Source organism: Idiotropiscis lumnitzeri, chromosome 10 (assembly GCF_059441095.1).
Source record: "Idiotropiscis lumnitzeri isolate Australia: NSW breed Sydney's pygmy pipehorse chromosome 10, RoL_Ilum_1.0, whole genome shotgun sequence".
NCBI lineage: Eukaryota > Metazoa > Chordata > Actinopteri > Syngnathiformes > Syngnathidae > Idiotropiscis > Idiotropiscis lumnitzeri.
In genome coordinates, this window is record NC_142400.1 from 1,657,062 (window position 1) to 1,683,062 (window position 26,001).

The 26,001-nt window shown below is 51.1% G+C and overlaps 5 protein-coding genes across 9 annotated transcripts; 2 read left to right on the forward strand and 3 right to left on the reverse strand.

Annotated features, from left to right (window-relative positions):
- The first annotated feature begins 314 nt into the window (after window positions 1-314).
- Window positions 315-3,983, forward strand: prune1 (prune exopolyphosphatase 1). Of its 2 annotated transcripts, none has more exons than XM_088306188.1 (9): window positions 315-629; window positions 1,586-1,696; window positions 1,770-1,975; window positions 2,143-2,322; window positions 2,392-2,550; window positions 2,618-2,709; window positions 2,918-3,076; window positions 3,164-3,254; window positions 3,684-3,983. In XM_088306188.1, the coding sequence occupies exons 2-9, from the start codon at window positions 1,677-1,679 to the stop codon at window positions 3,902-3,904; spliced, it is 1,128 nt and encodes a 375-aa protein (XP_088162314.1). In that variant the 5' UTR covers window positions 315-629; window positions 1,586-1,676; the 3' UTR covers window positions 3,905-3,983. The 2 variants fall into 2 exon arrangements, with proteins under 2 accessions (XP_088162314.1, XP_088162313.1); XM_088306187.1 differs by having other exon boundaries at window positions 319-629; window positions 2,138-2,322.
- Window positions 3,984-4,346: 363 nt separating this feature from the next.
- polr3glb (RNA polymerase III subunit GL b) lies at window positions 4,347-7,548 on the reverse strand. The gene is made up of 8 exons (XM_088306191.1): window positions 7,260-7,548; window positions 6,256-6,373; window positions 6,047-6,185; window positions 5,908-5,979; window positions 5,390-5,446; window positions 4,870-4,964; window positions 4,653-4,763; window positions 4,347-4,575 (listed from the first exon to the last, which is right to left on the reverse strand). Exons 2-8 carry the CDS (start codon window positions 6,355-6,357, stop codon window positions 4,489-4,491), a joined length of 663 nt encoding a protein of 220 aa, XP_088162317.1. The 5' UTR covers window positions 6,358-6,373; window positions 7,260-7,548; the 3' UTR covers window positions 4,347-4,488.
- A 446-nt stretch (window positions 7,549-7,994) lies between these two features.
- On the reverse strand, window positions 7,995-9,824 carry LOC148328521 (gonadotropin-releasing hormone II receptor-like). Its single transcript, XM_088306652.1, has 3 exons — window positions 9,344-9,824; window positions 8,478-8,676; window positions 7,995-8,392 (listed from the first exon to the last, which is right to left on the reverse strand). Exons 1-3 carry the CDS (start codon window positions 9,788-9,790, stop codon window positions 7,995-7,997), a joined length of 1,044 nt encoding a protein of 347 aa, XP_088162778.1. The 5' UTR covers window positions 9,791-9,824.
- Window positions 9,825-10,675: 851 nt separating this feature from the next.
- On the forward strand, window positions 10,676-22,188 carry iqgap3 (IQ motif containing GTPase activating protein 3). 2 transcript variants are annotated; one of them, XM_088306180.1, is made up of 38 exons: window positions 10,676-10,912; window positions 11,101-11,188; window positions 11,451-11,607; window positions 11,719-11,796; window positions 12,052-12,128; window positions 12,366-12,433; window positions 12,581-12,694; window positions 13,158-13,336; window positions 13,482-13,563; window positions 13,629-13,792; window positions 14,563-14,635; window positions 14,718-14,881; window positions 14,968-15,116; window positions 15,177-15,292; window positions 15,366-15,529; window positions 15,684-15,774; window positions 15,934-16,101; window positions 16,163-16,305; window positions 16,374-16,544; window positions 16,618-16,701; window positions 16,813-16,884; window positions 17,067-17,136; window positions 17,203-17,411; window positions 17,475-17,627; window positions 17,701-17,864; window positions 18,284-18,508; window positions 18,598-18,738; window positions 18,811-18,895; window positions 19,267-19,502; window positions 19,677-19,809; window positions 19,878-19,998; window positions 20,081-20,201; window positions 20,276-20,363; window positions 20,515-20,727; window positions 20,801-20,964; window positions 21,035-21,160; window positions 21,775-21,883; window positions 21,981-22,188. In XM_088306180.1, the coding sequence occupies exons 1-38, from the start codon at window positions 10,885-10,887 to the stop codon at window positions 22,092-22,094; spliced, it is 4,902 nt and encodes a 1,633-aa protein (XP_088162306.1). In that variant the 5' UTR covers window positions 10,676-10,884; the 3' UTR covers window positions 22,095-22,188. The 2 variants fall into 2 exon arrangements, with proteins under 2 accessions (XP_088162306.1, XP_088162305.1); XM_088306179.1 differs by having other exon boundaries at window positions 10,677-10,912; window positions 14,956-15,116.
- ankrd34a (ankyrin repeat domain 34A) lies at window positions 22,114-25,802 on the reverse strand. 3 transcript variants are annotated; one of them, XM_088306183.1, is made up of 2 exons: window positions 25,646-25,802; window positions 22,114-24,770 (listed from the first exon to the last, which is right to left on the reverse strand). In XM_088306183.1, the coding sequence occupies exon 2, from the start codon at window positions 24,708-24,710 to the stop codon at window positions 23,106-23,108; it is 1,605 nt and encodes a 534-aa protein (XP_088162309.1). In that variant the 5' UTR covers window positions 24,711-24,770; window positions 25,646-25,802; the 3' UTR covers window positions 22,114-23,105. The 3 variants fall into 3 exon arrangements, with proteins under 3 accessions (XP_088162309.1, XP_088162308.1, XP_088162311.1); XM_088306182.1 differs by having other exon boundaries at window positions 25,624-25,802; XM_088306185.1 differs by lacking the exon at window positions 25,646-25,802 and adding an exon at window positions 25,296-25,596.
- Window positions 25,803-26,001: the final 199 nt, after the last annotated feature.

Sequence of the window (26,001 nt, forward strand, 5' to 3'; positions counted from 1 at the left end):
AACATCCTTCCCTTGCAGCCCAGAGTTCAACTCCAATGCCGAAACACAAAACAGCCTACAGGATTGATGCGAAATCGCCTCATCATCTTTAGGCTGATATAAAACTGAGTTCGTATTTGATACATTATATGGATGATGTCAAATCTAAGGCTCTTTTTGTGTTTTTGGAGTTTTATAAAGCTTTTAACACTGACGAACATACATTAATATTGACATCAAAATGTAACTACTAATTGGATTTCCTGATCCTTATATAATTCTGATATTTTTTTCTCCTTGGAACGTTTTAATACGTGATATTGGTATACTGTTTGTCATTTGATTCAATAAAGTTCGAGAGGAAAAAAAAGACTTCCTTTGCAGCCATAGCTTACGAGCATGACAACAACACTCAGCGCTAGGATGCATATCAAAAATGGATCTTCGATGACTCAACAGTAGACGAAGGAAAATAATCCTATTGGTAGAGGACCGTGAAGGCAACGTGACCTTTCACACGCCACACACCCTCGTCACTTTTTGGTCATTGGGCGAGTGTGTACGCCACACACAAACACGCTCGATCACTGGATCGGAGCCGTGCGTGAACCATGGACGACTTTCTCTCCACTTGCCACGCAGCCGTCAAGGTAACACACGTACACGCGCACACACACACGACTGAAACTTACACAAGGATAACAGTCATTGAAGAAGGGGGCGTTTTAAACAATTTGCCCTCTAGATGTCACTCGTGCGTTAGCAATGTCTACGTGAGCTTGTTTAAATCCCGCGAGACATTACGGAAGTTACGAGCGGCGCAAATCCAGGACCAATTCCAATCGCCACACTTCCATCCTTGTGCTCCTCGATTACGCGTTCTCGTCGAGGCTACGAGGTTGTAAGATGTTCCAATTCTCCAAAGTGTTTCGTCGCACGCCCCTTTTACGCTCTTATTCCACATTTGGACTGAGCCAGCGTCCACAACCACTCAGCCGAAGTTTATTACCCAGAATTCATTGCGGAGTTGACCAAACTAACGACATACGGAAGAATTCTTCTGCCTGTGCCTATAAAAGTATATTCAAGTGTAAATGGCTATTATTAAACAGTTTTTTTTTACGAAATATACGTGAAATTTCAATTAATATATTAAAATTAGTACGTATTTTTCGTCCGTCCTTTCCGTACTTCTCCGCATGCACCGCAGATCATGCCGAGAATGAAGTTGCACAAATAATGGAGCGATAGCCCGAACCCAAGTTTTTACTTTCCTATTACTTTATTGAAGTAGCCCCAGTTAAGCTCTTCAACCATTTAATTGGATATTCTAAAATATATTCAGAATTAATTTTCTCAACCCCCTGTGTATCGGTCAAGCCCCCCTTTAAATCTTGGAGCCATCCCTGCAGCGGTTGGATGTTGTCGCTTGTGACATGTTGGCTGATGGATGTTCAGCGTTGTAAGTTTCCTGTTTTTTTTTTTTTGTCAGATTGAATGCTATCCTTTGAATGTTGGATGTCACATGTTGGATGCCAGCTCTGGATGTTGTAGGTCATGCATTGGATGTTGAATGTCAGACGTTTGTCGAATGTCCGTCTTTCAGGCAAGCGGCGGGCTCCCGTCTGGCCCTCCCTTCCATGTGGTTATGGGAAACGAGGCGTGCGACCTGGACTCCATGGTGTCCTCGTTAGTGTATGCCTACTTCCTGTCCAAGGTGAGGCCGCGTCCTGTCGCGTCCCGTCGGAGCACTAACATCGGCCGTGCGACCGGTCTCCTCCTCTCGGCAGATGCACGGCGACGAAGAAGCACTCAGCGTGCCACTGCTCAACATCCGGCAAGGGGAGCTTCCGCTGCGTTCCGACAACCTGTTTCTGCTGCGCCAGACTGGCCTTTCTCCGGACTTTCTGCTCTTCCGGGACCAGCTGGATTTGGAGGCGCTGCAGCGGATGGGTCGCTTGCGCCTCACGCTCGTTGACCACAATGTCCTTCCAAGGTAACAACTTGGATGAACGCCATGGCTGTCCTGCAAGTAGGCACACGAAGCTTGGAAAAAAAAGAAAAAAGGATCGAATGGACCTTCAGTCAGGTCCCCCTTGTAACGATGCAGGGGGGCTTAGGTGGAATGCGGTGATGTGTCAGGTGTCTGTACTTGCAGTTCAGATGCCAACCTTGAGGGGACGGTGGTGGAGGTGATTGACCATCACGCGCTGGAGCGAGAACCCAGTCGCTTCTGCCCCGTTACCGTGGAGACGGTGGGCTCCTGCGCCACCCTGGTTACCGAACGCCTCATCCAAAAGGCGGCGCACATTCTGGATCAGCAGCTGGCACAGCTTCTTTATGGTGAGCGACCCTTAAGACCCACCAGCTCACCCATGACTCGTGACTAAATACGTCTTTTGTGTTGCTTAGCGACCATCCTGACCGACTGCGTCAACATGGCGCCCGCGGCGGGCAAGGTGACGGCCAAAGACAGCCAGTACGTCGCCGCACTAGAGGCGCGCTTCCCCTCCCTGCCACCGCGTGCTGCTGTCTTCCAGGCCCTACACAACGCCAAGTTTGACGTGTCAGGTAAGCCGACCCCGCCCCGCCATCGCCCGGAGCCTCGTCTGACACGCGATGGTGTCATTGTCTTCAGGCCTCAACACGGAACAAATGTTGATGAAGGACATGAAGATGCTCAACGGCTGTTTGTCCATGGCCATCTCTGTACTCTTCCTGCCCATAGAGGTTGCTCATCACACACCCACACACACACACACACACGCACACACAGGTAACTCAGTTGTTGTGAGGATAATGAAGGTGTGCGCGTGTTAGTGCGCATGTGTAAATGTGTTGAAGCGAGCGTGTCAGTGAGTGTGTACGTCTGTTATGTAAACATGTGTGCGTGTTGTCAATGTGTGTGTGCGTGTTTGCGTGCATGCGTGTGTGTCAGGCATTCCTGCAGAGGGCAGAGCTGGAAGTGGAGCTTTCCGGCTTCTGCCACAAATTGGGTTTGGATGTGTTGGTGTTGATGAGCATCTCCTTCACGGAGGACAAGCAGCCAATCAGAGAGCTGGCAATCTTCAGTCACAGCGCCCCCTGCAGGGAACAGGTACCTGGTGCAAAGGCGTCCCAGAGAGCATCTTGACTGTTGCAAGTGTTCCACTCTCACGACCTCTTCCCCACTCACCCACTACAGGCGGGCCACTTCCTGGAGCGGGCCGGCGACCCTTCCCTGGACCTGCGTCCAATCAGCAGCCCCCATGCTCACGTGGCGGCCTATCACCAAGGTAAGATGCGTGTGCTAAGCGGGGCTTCTCAAAGTGAAAAAAAAATTAATATGATGACGTCCCCATTGAAAAACCTCCTCCTCCCACCTTGGCTTTGGGCCAATCAAAAGTCGATATCTGACCAAGATTATTTTAGCAAAATATCCCATGGGAGACGCTGGTACGACCCAGCCCTGCTGTGCCTACTCGACCGTAATTTTTTGTACCTCGTATATATTGTATTAAATACTCCAAGACAAGTTTAGTGTGTTGGAATTTTATTTGGATGTAACGTCACCTGCAAACATTGGAGAGTGGAAATTTCTATGTGGGACGAGGTTGCTGGGAACTTCCTGGAGGCCTCGTCAAGCAATTGCTAACATGCTGGCGCAAAGCTACGTGGAAGGTTTGCCAACGTGGCTGACTTTAGACCGTCCGCCCGCCCTTCAGGAAACGCGTTGGCATCGCGAAAGAAGCTTCTGCCGCTGCTCAAAGACTTTCTGAGGACACGCGACGGCGAGGACAAGGACAACGAGGCCGAAGACGAGGAGGGCCGGGTGCCGCCCACGCCCGCCAACAGCCTGGTGGAGGGCTGCCCCCTGGACGCCGGACCGCCCCCCATCAGTGTGCACGCTCTGCACGACAAGTTCAGCAAGATGGACCCTCATTGACCCCGCAAGTGACCCAAAACATTTGCTCCCGATGTCGTATCATTTCCTAGCCTATGCAAAATTAAAGGTAACAACTTTGCATCGATTGCTTTTCCGCCGTATACAAACACACACGAGCTGCCATGATTTGGACAAAATAAGTGACCTGGCGGACTTTAGGCATGAAATCCTCTACGTTTGTAGCTTTAAGCCCGCCTAACTTGAATACCACAGGGCTTCGTCACTGCATAAATGGCGATTGTGGCTCTCCTCGCCCACACGCACACGCATCACGCTAGCTTCATTGCGCCATTTTTCTCACTCGGCTCAGACGGCGGCGTATCCGAGGCTTGCTCGTATCTCAGGTTTTGGCTCAGCCTCATGCATAAAACAAAATTGGACAAATCAAGTTGGAACACTCAAGTCAAGCTAGCGCTACTTTGTGCACAAAGTAAAAAAAAAAAGAGTCAAACATTATTTAGTGTATTTGACACTTTGTATTTGAACAATTTGAGTAAAAACAGTGAACATGGCAATGAATAAAATTCAATTTCAAATGGCAGTAGTCTTGTCCGTGTGTCGCCATGGCAACAGTCCAAAAGGTTTCAGTAAACGGCCTCGTCCATGTTGTCATCGCTTTCGGCGCCAAAGTCTTCGCCGTTGTCGAAGTAGGACATGATGTAATCCGTCCCCTGCCACAAACGCATGTTGACCTTTCAAAAGAAAAGTAGCAAAAATATTTGCAGCCTGCGTGCGTGCGGGCGCTCACTTCCTCCAGCTCTTCCTCGTCGTACTCCTCGTCTATCTCTTGCTCGTCCTCCTTCTTCTTGCTCTCCTCGTCCTCGTCGTCGGAGCTCCGCCGCTCCTCGTTTGCCAGCGTCTCCATGACAACCACATGCAGCGGATGTTTAGTTGAAGGTGTGATGTGTGTTGAAGCCGCAACTTCTTTTTTAGGCGAGCGTGTATCGTGACGTGCGTCGGCTCACCTCGAGTTTAAGCAGCACTTGTTTTTTTTCTTTCACACTTTCCTTCTGCTCATCAGCCCGACCTTTCTTTGACTCCAGCACCGCAGCGGACGCACCTGACATCAACATTTGGCTTTGAACAAGTCCACCCATTTCCGGATGCTTACATGTATATTGTACAAAGGCTTTAATTTGTTTTTTTTGTTTCCGCCAATCTGCTGTGTGCCGCCGAATGTCGTGAGGTCACGATTTTGGACTAGATCCGACTAAAAAGCTTTGTTGATCTTAAATCCAAAGTGATGCTACGCTGCCATCTACTGGCATCTCGTGCTATACGTGCCTGATTTTGACTCTTCCACGCATCGCCGGTGACGAGCACACCCGATCGATCGATTTGTGGTTGGCAGTAAACGCTTGGGTTCAAACTGACCAAAAGAAACGTCCTCGGCAGTCCGTGACTTCAATGGTGAGCTTCCGTCGTTCACAACAGCCTCCATCTTTTCATCACCGTTAACGTGAGTGTGTGCGTGCACGCACTGACCTTTTGTTACCGATCTTCTGACACGCAGTCTGATTTCTTTTGGGAATGTCTTCCAGTCTGGTGAAGAAGGAAAAAAACCTAAATGTTGAGACAAATCTGACAAATGCGTGCATCGAGTGGCGGTATGATGTGTAACATTTACCATACATTGTGGGAAATAACCGCTACACACTTCCTTCTTTGACGACAATGGGACCTTTTAATGTCTCGCGGGCCACATGAAACCGTGTCGTGCCACGTTTGGCCCGCTGGCCTTGAGTTTGAGACTGATGGTTGAACCCTACATCTCAACAATTCAGTAATCAATTGTTGTAAATCTTTGCCTCAAACATATTTCATGTCTTTAGAAACAAAGCTGGGCAGGGTCTATCAAATTCCTACGGGTGCATCGTCCACGCCATCAGGAAATGCGTTCACCTGTTTTTGCCCAAATGGCGGTTGCATATAACAAGTCCTGTGACCCACCTCGATACTGACCCACCGTAGGAAGGCTGGTGGAAAAAGCGGCATGGGTGTACCTGGGATCCAGTGGGTCAGCGCATCCGTCTGCTCGCTGGAGTTGTGATATTTGTCCGAATATCTTTCCACATCTGAAGATCAGATTAAAAATAAAAAAATCGATCTGGATTTGTGACCTCAAAGTGCAAGGTCGCTGACCTGCTTGCGACCTGTGACCCGTGTGCGGCTGGATGAAACCCGGTCGCGTCATCATGGCGCCTCTGAACTCCTGCTTGAGCGCCAAAAGGTACTCTGACTCTTCGCTGCACGTTAGGGGGAGGGGCTTGTGCTCCATTGGCTGCACCGCACAGAAGAAAGGTCAAAGGTGAAAAGGGAGCGCTGGGCGATTACCGGCGATGCTCACTCACGGGAAACAGAGGGCTGGGCTGCTGGACGGATGACAGAAGCAGATCACCTCGGTTGAAGGGCGCGCCATCTGCGCCACGCCGGCCGCGACCGCACCCCGACATCTCACCTACAATCGATCTGTGCAACAACACCAGGAAAAGGATGACTTTGTTGGCAAGGGAGGCAGTCGCTGTGGCAACGCAAGATAGTCAATGCTTCGGTTTTCATGTAATAACCGCCAGTCACTGGTTATTAACTAATGCCTTGAAAAAGTATGCCGACCCCTGGCAAAATGGTGGGCATACTTTTTCAACGAACTGTATATGACCCAAACCGCTAAGCTTTGTGCTGAGTTGATTTAAAAGGGAATACATAAATAGGTCGAATCATTGAGATGAGACATAAAAGAAAAAGTTCAAATAAAATAATTCTTTTGCGTTTTTGTGTATGAGCCGTTGAATATAATTAACCAAATATTTGAAACCAGAGTACACGGAGAAAAGCCACGCGGGGAAGGGGAGAAAATCCAAACTTCTTAATCCAACATTTTTTAAAAAGTCCACAGGTAGATATTTTAATTAACCACTTTTAGGTAAATATTTAAATCGCCACCAAGCCATACTTTGCCTTGCCATCAAAAACTATATTGTTAGACTTGACTTCCAAATCTAATTTATTATTATTATATCGTTAATATACACTTGAATTCATTGTCATAAGGAAGTAGCGATTAAACGCCATGTTAGTTCTGTTCGCCGTCGTATAGCGTCGTATAAGTGTTGCTAATAACATGTTAACAAAAGGCAAAGCACGATGTGCAGCATACACAAGTAGAAGTTAGTTGTTCCGCAAATGAAGCATGTTGGAATTCTCCGAGGAGCACACTTGCAAAGCCTTGCAGGAAGCTCCACTGTTGTTATAACATAGTAATAACGTCACTCAGCCGACTGAGTCTGCATGCTTAATAGCAGTCGAAGCTGAACTCTTCCCCGTAAACCTTTCTCCTTTTCATCCAAAGTCTTACTTTGGCTGCCAGTCGTCAGTCGGCTGAACGGTGGAAACATTTCCTAGTTGTCCTTTTTACGCACTGGCCGCCATCTTCGCTTTGGTGGCGCCTTTGCTGGTGTGGGCAGTTTAGCCAATCAGAGCTCAGTTTGGCGCCGCCTGTCGGCCTGCTGAAGCGCTGCATTCACCAAAAAAATCTCAATTTGTACTAACTAAATAGTAACTACTGTCCTCCTGAGTAGCCGTGGATGCCAACCAGGTCTTCCACACGCCGCGCAGAACCTTGGCATGGATGCAGAGCGCAGTTGGAGGCGTGGCTCTACGTCGGGCGAACCTAAAGGTTTGACTCCGCCCACGGATTCGAAGCACATGCCTTTTTTTTTTGGCGGATTTAATGACGAACCAAAACTTTCTGTAACCTTGTCGATGACCAAATGAAACATTCTGACCAAAACTTCTGTTCTGAGCTTTAAACTTTGTCACCAGGATACCTGATGTGTCGGTTCCTTGACCTCTGACCCGAGCCTTTGAATGAAAGGATGCATTTTGAAAGAATACAACTAAGCATGTTTTTGTGTGTGACACCAAAAGGAGCGTCAATAAATTAATCATGATGCTGTTATGTGTTTATGAGTAGAACATTATGGATTGCCATTTTCCATATAAAAAAAGCAAATGAATGTCATTTCCGTTCATTTCAGTAGGATCAAATAAAAGATGAGTGCCGTCAAGCATCATCCTTTCGTCTAGCTTGTCATCTTTCGTCCCGGTGCTCGCAGACACGAGGACTTGGCAGCCTTCCCAGGCCTTCCGACTTGTTCCGGGCGCAGGGGACGGGGAGCCCAAAGTTGGCAGTGGCCGTTTCCCGCCGGTCAGGGCGGCAGCAGGCGGCCAGGTCGGCCCTGAAGGACGGCGTGTAGTAGCCGTAGATGAGCGGGTCGCAGCAGGTGTTGAGGTTCCCGAAGAGGAAGAGGCCGTGGTGGACGTACTCAGGCGTGAAGTGGAGCACTTCCGGCTGGAACCAGTACCACACCCCCAGCAGGTAGTATGGCGTCCAGCACACCACGAAGGACAGAACGATGACCACAGTCATCTTCAGCGTCTTCATCCTGGCCTTGGAGATGCCGTCGCTGCCGCTGCGACGCAGTTGGCCTGAGGACACACGGGCGGTCGCCATATAAAGTGAAATTGGACGGCGTGCGTGTTTCATGTGTGGCTAGCGTGTTGCTTAGGTTACCTTTGTTCCTCAGGTGCGTGTTGTTGATGTGTACCATGATGCGGCCGTAGCAGCAGCTCATCCCCACTAGGGGCAGCGCATACAAGGTGATGAAGTGGAACATGTTGTAGAGCGTTTCCTGCCAGCGGACGCTGAAAGTGGCGTGCGTTGCACACTGAGTGAAGTCAACGCCCGCCTCCACCGTGCCAAACACAAACAGCTGCAAGTGGGAGCACCGCATCAGTGGCTGCGTGACACCGTGACATCATGACATCATCAAGCATTGTGAAAACATGACACACGACATGATAAAAACATGAGATCTTCTGTCTAGAGCGGGGGTGCCCAAGTTCTGTCATCGAGGGCCCCAAGCCCACCTGATTTAGATGTCGCCCTCCTCTGACACACCTGATTCAAATGATGAGCTTCCAGGTGAGGTGATCATTTGAATCAGGTGTGTTGGAGGCGGGCGACATCAAAAACAGGCTCTCAAGGACCGGACTTGGGGGGGCCCCGCTGGTCCAGTGTGTTGTTGGCTTTCTGCAGGAAGCCTCGTAGCATTGTTGGCATTCCTCACGGGAACAAAAGGTGGTGTTAGCCCAAGCCGCCAGCAGGTGGGTTTTTTTCATTAAATTTCCGTAACATTCCAGCCGGGATATACTCACTTGCAGCTTCTGCTAATTGTAACTACTCAAGGTTATTGTTTTGCATTTCATTGCCAATGTTGGGTGTTCTTGAGAATTCAAAGTTAACTGTTCTTAAAAATGTGGCTGACTTGAATTATTCCTCCAACGTTATTATTTGGACTCATGCGCCACTGGCGGTGCGGCGCCATATTTGCGTTGCGCAACAACTCCGCACGGTCATCTTAGCGGCAAAGCACACACCTGTGGTGCCGCGAACAGCACGCTGAGGATCCAGGCCAGCACCAACAAGCGTCTGTTCCTGCGCCGGGCATTCAGAGCGCGAAGCGGCCGCACGATGGCGCGATGGCGGTCCAGGCCGATGACCACCAGCGCCGAGGCCGATGCGTACATGGCCAACAGTTTCAGGAAACTGAGCAGCTTGCACAAAGCGTCGCCCCCGTACCACTGCACCGTGACGTTCCACGCCGCGTCCAGGGGCATCACCACGAAGGTCATCATCAGGTCAGCCGACGCCAGGCTGACCATGAGAGGCCGCAGGCGAGAGGCCGAATGACGGCGGCCGCGCCCGCCGCACACACTGGCCATCAGCGCCAGGTTGCCGGCGGCGGCCACGGCGAACAGCAGCGCCGTCGCGCCCACGCGAAAACGAGCCGCTCCCCCGAACGTGGGGGCCTCCCACTGGGTCATGTTGGCCGGGGGCCATTCCGATGAGGACCGTTGGCCGGACATCCTCAAGGTCTGCCCCGCTGCACTGACGAAGTGGAAAGATGGCTGGGGGAGGGAGTTGTGGGTGTCGAGAAAAAAGCTCAACTTTAGGGCCTGCCTTTAACAAGTGAAAGGAGCCTAATCTTTCATTTTGTAGTTTCCGTGTTCACATTGCCATGAATTCAATATTTTGTGAGTCTTGAAAGATCAGTCAGAATACTTAATGGCTAATTGGCTGGCACTCAAGAGGGTGTATTTTTTTAAACGACTGATTTGGAAGAAAGAACATCAAACAACTTAATACAGGATCATTGTTTTATAATAGACCACTTGCAGGTTGATTTCCAGATCACACGGTGCATTGTGGGGAAGTGAATTTCTTCGGCGAATCGCGGTCAGTGGCGAAAGCTATGCTTTGGAACATCCCTACTTGCTGGAAGGTTTTAATTTTTTTATTTCATCTATTTGAAACCGTCATTTGACACTGACCACTGACTGCAACGTTGAATCACAGCTTACAACGTACTTGGCAAGTTTGAAATGTGTACTCGAAACATTGTCTTCAGCGAAATAATTACGAGACGTCAGTAACAGTGGCAACATAAGATGGCTGCCCTCTGTGGCTTCAGCCGCGAGGGGCGTATTGTGAGTCCATTCTATGTTCCTGGACAGATACTATTGCGTTTTTTATTTTCACCTCGATTCCCACGCATGTACAGAGGGGGTATGCAAGTGGCTTATTCGTTCCTCCTTACTTGCATGCAGTCTGTACACAAACCGAAAAAAAAAAATTCAACAATTTTGAAGGCGTCACCAATGGGACTCATAACGCAAGGCGACAGCGTCAGCCAATGGCAGATGTTTCCAATCTGTCGGCCAATCAGGAATCTGCGCGAGCTTTCAAACCTAAAGCGGAAGTGGGCTGTTCGAAAACTTTGTTGTTGGTTACGTCGCCTCGGCTGTTTTGTCGCGCTCGCTTCAACTGGTTTTTTTTTTGAATAAGTTCATTTTATTCCGCCTGTCAGGAAAGCTAATTTTGATTTGATTCCCCGTGTGTGGGAGTGACGACGTCAAACATGACAGAGCCCAGCGCTCAGACTCAGTGTGAGTTATCAACTTCTTCGACTACTTCACTTGATCATACATTTAGCGATTACTTTATTGAGACAGTTTCCAGAAGTATCTGTCGAGGGTGTGTGCCCGTGCGTGCGCGTTTGTTGACGGGGCGTGCGTGGGTGTCTGCCATAAAGCCATAAAAGTTTGTCAAGTTGCCTTTTATGTCTCGTGAGCAGATGGCCGTCTGACAGCCGAGCAGATGGACGAGCAGAGACTCCAAAATGTGGCCTATCAATACTTGTGTCGACTGGAGGAGGCAAAAAGGTCACTTGCTCATTTGTGCTCGTATTCTTCATTGGCACACTGTCAGATAGATGCGCCATGGTAGGGTTAGCAACTTCTATGTCACTCATTCATGCCAAGAGCTACCAGTTTGGTAAACATCTCTGAACTCTCAATGTGAAAAATATCAATGTGCAATACAAATTCTATAGATTTCTGCAAGTGGATACATTTTAGAAAATGGTGGGCGGGGGATCTCAGCAGAGCATCACATTCTCTGGGCTGATGGCGCCTGTCCCCACAGGTGGATGGAGGCGTGTCTGGGGGAGGAGCTTCCCACTCCCACCGAGCTGGAGGAAGCGTTGAGGAACGGCGTCTTTCTCGCCAAACTGGGACATCGCTTCGCGCCCGCCGTGGTCCCTCGGAAGAAGATTTACGACTGGGAGCAGCTCCGCTACAAGGTAACTCGTTTGTCCTTCACGCCCTTCATAGACCTGACAACCATCACACACACACACACTGAGACAAGTACAATTTAGTGAATGTAGTGCATTAATCCTTCCTTTGTTCAGGCTGTGGGTGTTGAATTTCGTCACACTGACAACATCAACCACTGGAGAGACGCCATGATAGCGCTTGGCCTTCCGTCAGTAAGTAACCAGCGATGCCCGGAGCACGGCACCACATACGTAGCACAACAAGTGACCGCAACCTGCTGCTAAAGCCACGGTGGAAACATGACGACCACATCCAAATTGTCTTGAATTTTTTTTTTGTTTTTGTCTTAAAAAAATCTTTTTTCAGCTGAAAAGCACATGCTCGCCCTCAGTTTCTGATCACGTGATCAGCCCTCCATGTTTTGTTGTTCTTTTCTTGGTTTGGTATCACTGTTGATGTCCCTTCAGATCTTCCATCCGGAGACGACAGACATTTACGACAAGAAGAACATGCCCAGAGCTGTTTACTGCATCCACGCACTCAGGTGACGTCTGTTAGTCGGTCGATCGCTCTTTTTCTCCTTTCCGCTTTGCTTCCTTGTCTCGCCTTACTTCGTGCGAACATTTCTGTCATTGAACGAGCCTTGATGTGAACACACTTTTTAAAAAAAAATTATTTCATTTTTTTACCTTCGCCAACAGTCGGAAATGTGGGATAGAGGCTTTACTCTTGCATGTGTGCGCGTGTGTGTGCGGGGGCGTGTGTGTGTGTGTGTGTGTAGCTTGTACCTGTACAGACTCGGCCTCGCTCCACAGATCACAGACCTTTGCGGGAAAGTCAAGTTTACAGGTAAGCGTGGCTCCTGATTGGCCGAATTTCAAGCTCCGCCCTATTGCTTGAATTGACAAACCGTGATGTCAGAAGTTGATCACGTTTGAGCCAGTGGCTTCATCTTAAAATGAATGTTGGCATGTGTGCGTGCGTGCGTGCGTTCAGTGGAGGAGATCAACAACATGAGGCTGGAGTTGGACAAATACGGCCTGCAGCTTCCTGCCTTCCACAAAATCGGAGGAATTCTGTCCAATGAGTTGTCAGTAGACGAGGCGGCAGGTACGACACCTTGCGAACACATTATTTCCTTCGGCACGCTAGATTTTACTCCAAAAAGTCTATATTTGGCACCATTAAAAAAAGTAAAATATTTAGTGTCAAATTCTCAGAGTAAATGTTTTTTTATTTTATTTTTTTTTAAATGTTTTTTTTTTTTTACATCTTTGGTGAATATTCTCCAAACTATATGAAACCTTCATCCACGACAAATGCCTTGACGATTACTGTGTGATGTGCTCGTGCTCTTCTCACCAATAATGTCCCATTTTCACAATTGAAGTCTCATTTTGCCGTTTCAGCTGAAACAATGCAAGTTTCCCATTGTTCCCTCAAATGACTGCAAAAGGACATTTTGGGCTTCCTCAACTGTACTCTATTGATTAGGGAGTGGAGAATAAGCCTTAATGTGCACATCTCCGCGTGTCAGCCATTGTAGCCAATCGGCCTCTTGTGCTCCCTTCAGTTCACGCGGCGGTGATCGCCATCAACAAGGCTGTGGACAGACGTGACGCCGAAGCGACGGCGGAGGCGCTCCGAAATCCTAACGCTCAGATCGCTGACCTGCAAGAGGCGCTGATGAGCATCTACCAGGAGATGCTGCTTCAGAGCAAGCAACGGAAAGCGCAGCAGGCGGCCAGGAGGGTGAGTGTGGCTCAGAGGCGCCTCCTAGCGGTCGCAATCGGCGCTGCAAGGTTTATGGTTTGCTTCGGGTTTCCCTCTGGACGTGTGGTTTCCCATGTGACGTCACCTTCTAGCTTTTGAGGGCAGCGTTCAATGTATCTTCCAGGGCGGAGCTTCGGAGGACAAAGATCTGTACGAGGAGTTTCTGACTCGCCGAGAAATCCAGGACAACATCAACGTGGTCAACGGTGAGAGCGTCGTCACGGTAATGTGGAAGCGTGGCCCGTGCTGACGTCGGCGACCGTGTCTGCAGTGAGATGGGCGGTGGAGCAAGTGGACGAAGCGGTGGAGGCCGCTGACGAGCGCGCTCTCGTGTGCGCTCTGCAGCTGCCGTGTTTGGCCCTCGCCGACGTGGTCGTTGCCAACGGGCGATGCTACCTGGAGTGGCTGGCGGACGAGCGCCACGCAAAAGCGCCGGTATGTCACGGACAAGCACAAATGAGCCATTTGATACGTATCGCAATACGTGGACTGCGACACAATTCAACAACGCTTCAATTTTAAAGTGGACGATTTGTTTCAGTTTGGAGCAGCTCAGTTGGCGAGGGGAAGATGCACTTTCTTTTTTTTAAATCATGCAAATGAAATAGTTAGGGCTGTCGTTGTGGCATTTCCTTCAAATGTATCTCCTCTATAACAGACCATTCGAACCGCATTTCGATATATTTTCAAGAGGAATGATTCAATTCAGTTCGGGTGAATGCATAGTTTTCAATTCATATCGTATTTTTTTTATTTACTTTTTTTAACAGCTCCAACATGCTTGCTCAAATGTTTCTAGTATTGATGTAAGATTGGAAATGGAAAGGCCACATCGTTAAAACGCAAGAGGCGCAAATCAATCCCAGAGGAAGATATGGTGCAGCGTAGGGCTGGGCGATATGACCTCAAATCAATATCGCGAGAAATTGAGCAATTTTACCTCGATAACGATAAATGCACGATAAATTCTCCCCATGGACTAAAATCAAAATAAATGCATATTGACTATTTTTTTTATTGACCAACTGGTACACATTAAGAAGAGCCAAACCAATCACGGAATGGACGTCAATGCTTTTGGGCGCTTTACCCAGCAAAACTCATCTCATTTCTTGATCCCACTCCAGCCATGAGTGTAAATCTGGCCGTCCCGTTCGTGACATGTTCCATGACTGACACAATGCGTTCCTGTGTCACCACTTCAGGAACCGCTGGAGCCCGACGAGCTTCAAGAGGTCGTCTCCGCAGCCAACCAAGGAGCCTGTGCGGCCGCCAAGAGTGAGTGAGAAGCTCCTTCTTCCTCTTTGGCTCCTTTGACGTGTCTTGCGCGTGAGTGACTGTTTGTGTGCGTGTGTTCCAGTGCAAGCAGCGATGGACGGCGTGAACCTGTCGTTACGGGGAAGCGACCCCCAACGCACTGTCAACTGCCTCATGTCTTCTGATCTCCAGCTGCCCCTGGTCTTCCCTTGCGCTGCGTCTCTTTATCACCAGCAGCTGCAGCTGCTGCAGACGCACGCGGCTCAGGTACGCTCGTATATACGTCATACGTGCGCCTACGCCCGCATCGGTCCGCTGTCATGTTGCCGTGCATCCCGCAGGGGGTGCTGCAGCAGGAAGAGCTGTTTGTTGCCGTGGAGATGCTCTCCGCCGTGGTGCTCGTCAACCAGGCGGTGGAGGCGAGGAACCTGCGGCAGCTCAGCTCCTTATTGGTCAGTTCGTCAGTGGGCTTGACGGATGTGGACCACGCCCTCATGGACAAGTAAGAGATGATGACGATGATGATGACGAAGATGGCATTGACAGCGAAGAACGTGCGTAGGTACTTGTGCTGCCTGTCCAGCATGAAGGAGGCAGCCGGCCGAGAAGCGCTGACCTGGAATCAGCTTCAGGAAGGAATCAAGCTGGCCAACGAGAACGCGCTGGCCCAACATCAACGTACGTCACAAACGCCGCATGCTAATAAGCTAGGCTAATCATCTCAACATTCCTGTGACCTCTGACCTTTTAGAGATCCTGGCTCTCCAAGCGGTTAATGGGGCTTTGATGAGCGGGGACGCTCACCGGCTGCTCTCTGCGCTGTTGCTGCCCTCTAGTGGTGTGGAGGACGTTCAGCCTGCCAACGCCAGCAGATACCTTCACTTGATGAGCATCGCCAGGAAGCTGAAGGCTCAGGTGAACACGCACACATTTTTTCGTAAGCATGACGAAACTGTGACTTGTCACTCAAACTTGAAATGTTTCGATGGACAACCCGAGGCGGCCGAATCAGTCCCGTAATGCTCCCACGTGTAACGTGAGATCATGTGTTCTCCCGTAAACCAATCAGCTTAGCAAAGACACAGGAGCTGAATTGTGGTTGGCTGACATCCAGGAAGTGGTGAGACGAGCCAATCAGGAGACTCGGAAAGCTCTGAAGCGTGAGTCGGTCGCATGATTCTTTTTTTCCTCATCGCAGCATCCGTTAGATTCGGTTTTTGAACACTCGGTGGGACGGTCAACCTGGGACGGTCACCGGGCAATATGAGACTGGTAGAGTAGAGGAATCAGGGGTTGGCTGATTATGCATTCGTTCGTAGTGTGTCTGGCGGTGGCGGCTGTCAATCAAGCAGTGAAGGAGAAGCAGGCCGCGCAGACGCTGCGAGTGCTGTCGCTACCAGAGATGGCGCTTCAGGGCTTGACGCGGGGCTGCGCAGCCGAGTACCAGCAGCAGCTCGCTGTGTTGGTGCAGCGCAAGGCCAGCGCAGGTGACGTGTACACCTTTGACGAGGTCGGAGGTCAGCCACTCAGACCGCCGCGTGTTTGCAGGAGACAACAAGAGTCCGTGGGCGGGCTTCCCAACGCAAGATGGCTCCTTGTTCTTCTTCCATCTGAAACGACTGGAAGGCACGTGGGAGAAACCGCCCGGGTTTGTCCACAACAGCGTGTTCCTGGACCAGCACGACATCCAGGTGACGCCTCGCCGCACGCTCCCATGCCAAACCGTCTCCCGTCCGCTCATAACGCCGCCTCCCCGCAGGAAGTGCTCAGCGGCGTGTGGTCGACGCACCGGCGACGAGAGCTTTGGGCCGACAACCGCGCGCTGATCGTCCGCCTGCAGGCGGCCATGCGCGGGTTCCTCACTCGCCGCCGTCTGGCGGCTCGCCAGAGTTACCTGCGCCGCCACGCCCCTGCCGTCGTCCTCATCCAGGTGCCGAGAGCTCACCTGGCAACCGCTCATGTGACTCCTGCCCCCCAGTGTCCGACCGGTGTTCTGTGTCCAGGCACACTGGAGGAGGTTCATCCAGCAGAGGGCGTACAGGCAGCGCTTGCAGTTCCTCTACGGCAACTGGAGGGCGGCGGTCAAGGTGATTTGATGAACCCTCGGCCTTATCCTTCTAAATAAGTCTTACGGCTAATCCCATTTGGATTGGTCGCCGTAAATCTTGTTGACATCACTTGTGGTTTTTATGTTTCAGATTCAAGCCTTTGTGAAGATGTTCTTGGCGAGACGAAAATATCTAGCACGGTTGAGGTTCTTCCGACAAAACGTAAGTGTGCAGATGCGGTTGGTAAAAAGACGCAGACAAGACTGTTACTGTTCATAACCGAAAGCCACTCCCGTTCTTGGAAGCTCGTTTCCTAGGAAAGGAAGCTCACTAAACATGTTAAACAACGGGACCAAGTGAGGGTTCCTTGTTTATTATACTGTAGTAACCATGAGCGTCCACAGGTGGGCGCCGCCATAAAGATCCAAACCTTCTTCCGAGCCAGTCGGGCTCGAGCAGAGTACAAGATGCTGGGTAAGTTATCCGACGAAGCGATTGGCCCCAGGTCAACCCAAAGCCTAACGATCGCTCCCGTCTCAGTGCAATTGGACACGCCCCCCCTGAGCGTGCTCCGGAAGTTCATCCACTTGTTGGATTTGGGCGACGGCGACATCAGAGAGGAGGCGGAGCTAGCACGTCTTCAGCAGGAGGTGGTGCGCACCATCCGCTTTAACCGGCAGCTGGAGGCCGACCTGGACCTGATGGACCTGAAGATCGGGCTGCTGGTGCGCAACAGGGCCACTCTGCAGGTGAGCCGCTCCCATCGCCTCGTTGAACCCGAGGTCGGTGCCTTACTTGAGCGCCTCCTACAGGAAGTCGAGTCTCACTGCAAGAAGCTGACCAAGAAGAACAAGGAGAAGCTCTCGGACATGATGGACGTGGAGAGGAGCAAAGGTCTGAAGGCGCTGAGCAGAGAGCGGCGGCAGAGGCTGGAGGCCTACCAGAACCTTTTCTACCTGCTCCAGGTGTGCGTGCGTGCGAGACGGATCAGGGAGGTTTTCAGCATCCGAGTCCATTCAACGTGACGTTACGTTTCAGACTCGGCCGACGTACTTGGCACAGCTGATCTTCCTGATGCCGCAGAGTCGCTGCTCGTCCTTCGTGGAGATGGTCATCTTCAGCCTGTTTAACTACGGAGCAGACGATCGGGAGGCCTTTCTGCTTCTGCAGCTGTTCACGCAGGCGCTGAACTTTGAGATCAGGTCACATACTGGAGCTCGTTGCCTCGACTCTTCCTTACTTGCTCGCTCTTTGCGTCTTTACGTGTCTCTGCTGGCTTCACTTCAGAAATCGAGCACTGCCGGGCGCTTTTAGTGTTGCCTGAAGCTGTTTTGGCGCATTTTTTTGATCCACCAAATTAAGTGTTTTGTGACAATATGAGCATCAAACTTACGAAAAGACTCAAAAATCAGTTTCAACAATCAGATCTCAAGTCCAAATTTTTTGTCATGACATTGTTTTCCCAACTTGTGATGTAAAATGGTTGAGGTGTCCATCCTCATCTGTGGCAGTCAACAGTTGGAATCTAGAAGACCAACAGAAACAGCTCCGGCATTGAATGACTTCATGATTTGTAGGTGTCCACTAGGGGGTGCTGTGCTGATGAGTGTGTCGTGATCAGGTCCAAGGTGAACGAGCCCCAGGACGTGATCCGGGGGAACCCCTTCGTCGTCAAGATGCTGGTCAACTTCTACCGACACGAGCGCGGCCGCAACGTCCTGCGGGAGGTTCTGGGTCCGACGCTGCGGGACATCCTGGCGGACGGCGACCTCGATGTCAGGACCGACCCCCTGGACGTCTACAAGAGCTGGATCAACCAGACCGAGACCCGCAGCGGACTCAAAAGGTCTGAACGCACCTGGCTTGCAAATCTCCCCGCCTGCCAGGAGCCCGCTCACCTCTCACGTGAATGAAATCCGCCCCCCCACCCTCCAGCTCGCTTCCCTACGACGTCTCCCCCGAGGACGCTCTGTCTCATCCCGAAGTCCGGCGCCGCGTCGACATCGCCGTGGTCAACCTGCACAACGTGACCCAGAGAATCCTCAAGGCCATCACCTCCAACATCAACAAACTGCCGTATGCTGCCGCTGCCTCCTCCTGCTCCTCCTCCTCCTCCTCCTCTTTCAACACGTGTGCTTGTTTGTGCAGATACGGCTTCCGCTACACTGCGAAGGCTCTAGGCGACACCCTGAGGTCAACATTTCCGGCTGCCAACGAGGACGACGTCTACAAGGTAGCCCAAATTTTTCTAACTGCCTCATGTTGGCTTGAATGTGACGATGTCATCAGTTGATAGGATGAGTGGGTAAAATTAAATAAAAAAAAAATAAATAAAAAATCTAACATCAATTTTATGGCCGCGCTGTGGACAACTGGTTATCATAGCCGCCTCGCATTTCCGAGTCGGTGGGTTAAGATCTGCACAGCGGTTCACTTGCTAGCCAGTCAATGACTCCAAATTGTTTGCTTGTCTAGATGGGCCCTGTCATTTACAAAGTGAACAATTAAACACACCTTTGAAAGGAAGACTCTTAGAATCTTGCAACTTTTCCAGCAGGCCCATCATGCTGCGTTGACTGACGTGTAACTCGTTTCTGCACGCAGGTGCTTTGTAACCTGGTGTATTACCGCTTCATGAATCCTGCCATCGTGGCGCCGGACGCGTTCGATGTGCTGGAGCTTTCGGGAGTCCCGGGGGGCCTGCGCCCGGAGCGGCGCCACCTGCTGGGCTCGGTGGCCCGGTTGTTGCAGCGCACTGCAGCGGGCGAGCCCTTCCTCGGAACCGGCGAGCATGTTGCCGTGCTCAACCGCTACGTCACACACGCGCACACCACCTTCAGGTCATTATGCAAATTGCCGCCTTTTTTGAGCCAGGAAACGTTCTCTGTGCAATTAAGACTTACTCGGCTGTCCTTGTGATCAACAAAAAAAAAAATCCGTCTCCTGTAATCAAAGAAATATGTACTGACTACTTTGACCGATTCAAGTGTGCATGTGATCTGATCACGTGACAGGAAGTTTGTGTGGCGCGTGTGCGACGTTCCTGATCCGTCGGAGCACTTCCGGATGGACGAGTACTCGGAGACGCTGATAGTCAGCCGGCCGCTCATCTACATCTCGCTGGGCGAGCTGATCAATACGCACAAGGTAGGCGCTCGCGTGCATTCGACGAGCACTCGTCGGGCCGCTCCCGTTAGTGACGTGGTGGCTTGCAGCTGTTGCTGGAACACCGCGACGCTTTGTGTCCCGAGTCCTCGGACCAGCTCAGACTTTTGCTCGCCGACGTTGGTCCTATTCCCACCCTACAGGAGCTTGTGGGTACTACAACAGCCACAGGTACTCGCAGCAGCTGCTCGACCGATGATGATGATGATGACGATGATGATGCTGACGCCGGCGTGTTGTTTGTGTTCCGCAGCCGATCCAGGATGCGAGTGGGCTTGGAGCAAGATGGAAGTTTCTCTAACGCTGACAAACAAGTTTGAAGTTTTCGACGAGGGCGACGACAACTCGGCCGACGCGGGCATGCTGTTGCTCTCGTACGTGGTCGGGCTCCGCCACAAATTTGGGGAGGGCCGGTGGTGGTCTGTGCTCACGCCGCTTTTATGTTCAGCACCAAGCAGCTGATGGCGGATGTGATCCGGACGCAGCCGGGGGACACGCTCGCCGAAGTCCTGGGAGCGACCACATCGCCCGACCAGGTCAGATCGGTTTTCTTCGACATTGCTGGCATTTTGTGTGTCGTGGCCGAGCTGCGGGCGTTGTGGAATGGCCCGCCCGCCAATCAGTGGAAACTGCTGGACGCTTCGACGTTTGCCATTGTGCGTTGCTCACCGTCACTTGTGCAAACAGGAAGTGCATCACAAGGAGCTGATGCGTCGCCGCGCTCTCCAGGACTCGCGCACGCCAGACAAGATGAAGAGGAGCGCGTCCATCATGGCCGCCGCTGCCTTGAGCCTGGAGGAGAAGAAGCGCAAGATCGGCAGAAGCGTCCGGCGTCTGGAGGCATTGGGCGTCCTGCCGGTATCGCGCGGCCATCAGCGCCTCCTCAACATGATCGCGCAGGTGACACGCCGAAGGAGGCGCGGGCCGCTTCCGCTTTCCAGGTGTTGACGCCGTCGCTTCGTGCTCGTCGCAGGATGTTCGTAGCCAGCGTGTGCGCCGCTGCCGCCGGGGGGCGGAGCTTGTGAAACTGGACCAGACTCTGAGCGGCCTGCGAGACAAGAGCGGTTTCCTCGGCCAGCAGGCGGACTACTACGGGCATTACATCACTTCCTGTCTGGAAAAGTTGACGGCCGACGGGTAAGTCGCTCGCCGTTCAGCTACGCGGGAGCCGCTCCTCGGCGACCGTCGACCGTTTGATGTGTTGCAGCCGAACCGCCGATAAGAAAACGGCGGATGCACGAGTGAAGAAGAAAGCTCCTGTCTTGAGCTACACGGCAGCACGCTTGCATGAGAAAGGCGTTCTGCTGGAGATCCAAGACCTGCCTTCCACCCAGTGAGTGCGCACACACAATGACCAAAAAAAGTGTGACCACAAGGGGGCGTGATGACGTTACGTTCAACACCAATTTGGGATCTATATACTTGTGTTTACACTTTGCTTGTGTCACACAATTATGTTGTCATGGTGAACGCTCCCAAAAGTGCATTTCAAAGTTGGAAGTTTGTAGGAGATAAACTATTTCATATGCATGTTTCATTTGCCTTTATCTTGGTGTCCATGCATTACAGATCAAATGTTGTTAGTTGTAATAACGTTTAATTTAATTTTTAATAATGATGATTTTTTATTTTCGAGTGGGGGGGGGCATCTTCTGAAAATTGATGCTTTTGTAGTTGCGAGGATTCTGTCTGACTGATACCACGTTAAACACGAATCAAATATTTTATTTAAAGATCGTCCATATAATGACTGTACTTATTAATAGTTTCTCTGTACAAATAAGAACAAGTTATGGCTGCTCAAAATGTGTGGTATAAAAATTCTGTTAGAGTAAAAAAAAAAATGGTTGAGGAAAAAAAAACGTATGTACAGAAATGTGGTACGAATGAAGAGTTATCAAAAGTTGAGCCATCCCATAATAACGCCGGTGTCTCTTTGCGGTGAAGGTTCAAGAACGTGGTCTTTGAAATAGTCAACGGCGCAGAGAAAGGAAGCTTCCGCATCAAAGCTCGCTTCCTCGGCGTTGACATGGAGGAATTTCACATCAAATACCAGGTAGCCGTCAAAGCAAACCATCCACTTCAGTGGGAAGCAAGCACGCAATCAATCAAAATCAAAATCAATCACCCCGACTGCGTGCACGTGCGTTTAGGACCTCCTCCAGCTGCAGTACGACGGCGTGGCGGTGATGAAGATGTTCGACAAAGCCAAAGTCAACGTCAACTTGCTCATCTTCCTCCTCAACAAAAAATTCTTCAACAAATGAAAAGAATCTCGTCTGTGTGTGTGTTTGTATACATATTTAATATTTGTTTGTTTGTTTTTTTTCACGTTTCTCAATAAATATTTCGTGTAAGACAAAACAAGGAAGTGTTTCATTGAACTGACCAGCACGTTGACGGTTGCGTGTACACGACACATGCATGCACCCACGCGGCACTCAAGTGTGCTCGTTGCAAACGTGTGCTCGGCCAGCTCGTTTGAAAAGCTCGTCAAGATGAAAACAAAATGATCAAGCTCATCATGAATACAAGTCCGCAGACGATCTGGCGACGTCATCGCGTCAGGCGAGTCGAAACCGTGACGACGGGGGAGAAGTCTTTTTCAACAAAAGATCAAGCATAATAGGCGTCAATGTTTTGGGGTGCTTTTTAGCGCCCCCTTTTGAAGACAAACGTGTGACCGCGTGACTTGCTCATCTTGCACATGGAGAAAAAAAATGATCGTTATGATCAAATCAATAATAAACCAGTCTTGTCTGTCTGACAAGTGAATGTGAAATTATTCCTGCCCAGCAGGGGGCGACATCTGTGCCCACTTTGTAGCTCCACCCCCTCTTTGACCCATTTTCACGGTTTCCGTTCTAGCTCAAAATAGTCCGGTTCTGCCCTGTGTGGTCACTTTTCCATGACACATTTTCGGGTACTTGCGGTTACAACAGAACCAATCCTCCGAACTTTTTCCAACCTGGTTCTAGAACACGCAACAAGGAGCGGCCATGACGTCACCGATAAGTTTAGCCGACATTTACAATTGCAAATGCATTTTTATGACTTTGCAGCGGGCGGCTGTCTCTCGCTTTCCTAAAGCCAGAAATAGATTTTTGGGTTCTGCGTGAAAGCTTGTGTGCATTTTAATGCAAGTAGCGATGGGTAAATGAAGCTTCAAATCTGCTTCATGAACCAGTTGTATGTTGTAATGTTCATTTCATGTTCAGCCCTGTTGAAGAGCAGAATTGTCCCCCCCCCCAGTTGCAATTCACACATCCATGAAGATGTCAATCGCCATGGGACTCAATGAACTTCTCTGACAGAATCTCCTGGAACGTGGAGAGCTGCTTCATCTGTTCTGTCTGCATGGAGTGCCTCCTCATGAGCTTTTTTTTAACCTTGAAGTCGTGACCGCGTTTGGGTGAAGTCGGAGCCACGGGAACCAGGATCTTTTGAGCGCCGTGGACCGGCGAGGGGGGCTTGCTGTTGGAGCGGATATCCGGGATGGGTCTCTGTAGGTTGATGTTGAGCGGCGGCAGGAAACCGGGCCTGGTGTGGGATATACGGTCCAGGAGTAAGGTCCCGGAACCGCGGCGCTCAAGGAGTCCGGGGCTCCGTCGGCGCACGGCCGCGGGAGACACGGAGTTGGGAATGTTGTCGAGAGACTCCCGGGACACGCTTGTGACCAGGGAAAGGGGGGACGTGTTGTACCTCCTCCGCTCCACGGACACCCGGCCAGAGTCTGGAGATCCAGGGATGGATTCTGGGCTCGTGAGGCTGTCGGCCTCGTAGTGCTCCGTTCGGGTCAATTTGGGATGAGTCGAGATATGCGGACCTGCGTTTTCCTGGGACTCTGGCAGTATTTTCCTGCAATGTAAGATTTGTTGCTGTTGAACCTTGTCTGCCCAGGAGGAGGCGGGGAGGACCACACGGTCCTCGGAGCAAGACTGGTCTGTGACTTTAGGGGAACACGGCTCGTGGGTCTCGATGCTGTGTCGCCGTGACAACCGAGGTCCGGTGGGCTCGGTGAGGCATACTCCGTTGATGCGTTGAGTTAGACGGCAGACGCCCTCCGCCTCCTCCAGACGCCCCCTGATGCTCTCCTGAAGAACACCGCCAGACGTCAACGGCGCCACCAGGCCCCAAGGCTCGGAGTTGAGCCTCTTGAGCAGCTTGCGAGGAGGCACCGCCACTGCCGCCGCTCTCTTCTCTCCCTGAGGGCGGCCGTTGGATGGCGGCAGTGCGGAGGCCAGCGGGAAGCTGAAAATTCTGTCATCGTTGCCGCTATCGTCCTCCGCCGGAGACGATGTCACAATCTCCACGTCCGATGGCGACATGCAACCAGCGGTGGACGCGGGGGGCACCTTGTCCACCACGCTCGGAGACGGAGGAGAGTTCAGGTACTGCTTTGTCTTTTTGGTACCGGATGGAGACGTGTCGGTGGTAATGATGATGACTTCCTTGCCTTTGGCCCGGCAGGCATCCAGCAGGACCTGCAGAGTCTCGCGGTCGCCCTTGTTGAGAGCGTGCATGAGGGCGGAGCACCCCGAGTAGTCTTTGAGGCTGGGGTCAGCCCCGTTCTCTAGCAAGAGGGACACGGCCTCCTTCCCGGTCCGCTTGGCGCAGGCGTGCATCAGGGCCGTCCTGCCGCTCTTGTCCGGGATGTTAGGGTCAGCACCCTTGTCCAGCAGGTAGCGCACCATCCGGAGGCGGGTCCGAGGGTCCTCGTAGTCGGCCAGGCAGGCGGCCGACACCGGCGTCTGGCCCAGCTCGTTGCCCTCGTTGACGTACGCGCCGCCCTCCAGCAGCAGACGGCTCAGCCTCAGCTTCCCCTGGAAGACGGCTTTGAGGAGGGCGTTGCCTTCCATTTGCAGGGGGTCTCCGTCTCCCATGGTCGGCCCGGCCTCGTCCGGCCTGGCTCACCGAGAGGACTTCTCAAAATGTCGCCAGACCTGGGGGAGGAGCCAAGAGAGATTGTTTATCACAGCTTGTTTTGTGATGACAAAACAACAACCTTTTTTTTCGTCATTTCATATCAGAGGAAACGTAAGTTGTTTTATCACACTTCTTCAACACTTCTCAAAGATAATTTGCATTCAAGAGCGGCCGTGTATTTGTGTTTATATTTGTTTTCAAGCTATTTTCAACACTTTCAATTGGCTAAAATTGCGTGAAAATTACATTCGAAGTGGGCACATATCGATTTGCCAAAGACAATGAATCGGACCGTATTTGGACATGAGATTTTTCAACTGGCCCGTGACATCACAGTGATGTCACTGCTGGTATGGTGACGTAACAGTGACATCCCAGCTGGTTTTGTGATCTCACTACTGGTATGATGATGTTGATGATGATGATGATGTCACAGTGGCATCACATTAAAAACAGTAAGGTTAGATTTTTCTAGCAAGTATGCTAACGTCAGCATCTAACGGTCGTTTAGTGTTACGGAATGTTAGCATAGAATCATTTACCTGACATGTTGATGACGTCGCGGAGCAACAGCGCGACCGCTTGCACGCGCACGGACACGTTTAGCCGTCATGGTGATGATGATGATGATGATGATGATGATGATGATGATGATTTGACATGTCAAGTCTGCTGCCTCATATTTCGCGTCACGATCGCCAAAACTCCGCTCGCGCGCTCGCTCGCGTTCACGCACACGCACGCACACACGCGCGCGCGCACACACACACACGCACACCCCCACGTACACACACGAACGCGGGAGAACGCCAGGCTCCCATGACTGTGTGGGCAAACGTCAGAACAAATAGATTTCATTTTTCTTCATACCACCGGGCGAGAGAATCTTCACCATCATCCTCATCTTCATAGAGCCGTCGAGCGACCAACGCATCGATCCTGCTTTTCCTCCTCCTCTTCCTCCTCTTCCTCACTGAGCAGTTTAACCCTTCGCTGGCGTTCTCCAAGTCACGTGGCTGCGTTAGCGCGAGCGCATATTTGTCGAGATAACTTGATCGTCACCATAGCAACCGAAAATCGCCTACTGTTTGCAGGTGCTACAGGCCACGCCCACCGACCAATCAGGTGCCCAGCGAGTGGATTTGTTTTTTTTTTTTTTTTGGGTCTAAGACAAAAATATAAACGCACCACGGTTGCTTTCTGTCTCATCAGCATCTTGATTTGATTTTCCACACCTGTGAGGTGAAT

Bases quoted from the DNA above. Each gene is read 5' to 3' on its own strand.
- LOC148328521 (XM_088306652.1), bottom strand. From the start codon at position 9,790: ATGACCCAGTGGGAGGCCCCCACGTTCGGGGGAGCGGCTCGTTTTCGC. The intron at 8,677-9,343 runs GTGTGTGCTTTG...TCCCACTTGCAG, and splicing joins TGCTGTTCGCGGCACCACAG to CTGTTTGTGTTTGGCACGGT. The intron at 8,393-8,477 runs GTAACCTAAGCA...GTGTGTCCTCAG, and splicing joins CACGCACCTGAGGAACAAAG to GCCAACTGCGTCGCAGCGGC.
- ankrd34a (XM_088306183.1), bottom strand. From the start codon at position 24,710: ATGGGAGACGGAGACCCCCTGCAAATGGAAGGCAACGCCCTCCTCAAA.
- iqgap3 (XM_088306179.1), top strand. From the start codon at position 10,885: ATGACAGAGCCCAGCGCTCAGACTCAGT. The intron at 12,129-12,365 runs GTGACGTCTGTT...GTGTGTGTGTAG, and splicing joins TACTGCATCCACGCACTCAG to CTTGTACCTGTACAGACTCG. The intron at 16,306-16,373 runs GTGACGCCTCGC...GCCTCCCCGCAG, and splicing joins TGGACCAGCACGACATCCAG to GAAGTGCTCAGCGGCGTGTG.
- prune1 (XM_088306187.1), top strand. From the start codon at position 591: ATGGACGACTTTCTCTCCACTTGCCACGCAGCCGTCAAG. The intron at 630-1,585 runs GTAACACACGTA...TCCGTCTTTCAG, and splicing joins CTTGCCACGCAGCCGTCAAG to GCAAGCGGCGGGCTCCCGTC. The intron at 3,077-3,163 runs GTACCTGGTGCA...CACCCACTACAG, and splicing joins GCGCCCCCTGCAGGGAACAG to GCGGGCCACTTCCTGGAGCG.
- polr3glb (XM_088306191.1), bottom strand. From the start codon at position 6,357: ATGTCGGGGTGCGGTCGCGGCCGGCGTGGCGCAGATGGCGCGCCCTTC. The intron at 5,980-6,046 runs GTCAGCGACCTT...TCTGATCTTCAG, and splicing joins GGGTCACAGGTCGCAAGCAG to ATGTGGAAAGATATTCGGAC. The intron at 4,764-4,869 runs GTGAGCCGACGC...GTTGTCATGGAG, and splicing joins AAGTGCTGCTTAAACTCGAG to ACGCTGGCAAACGAGGAGCG.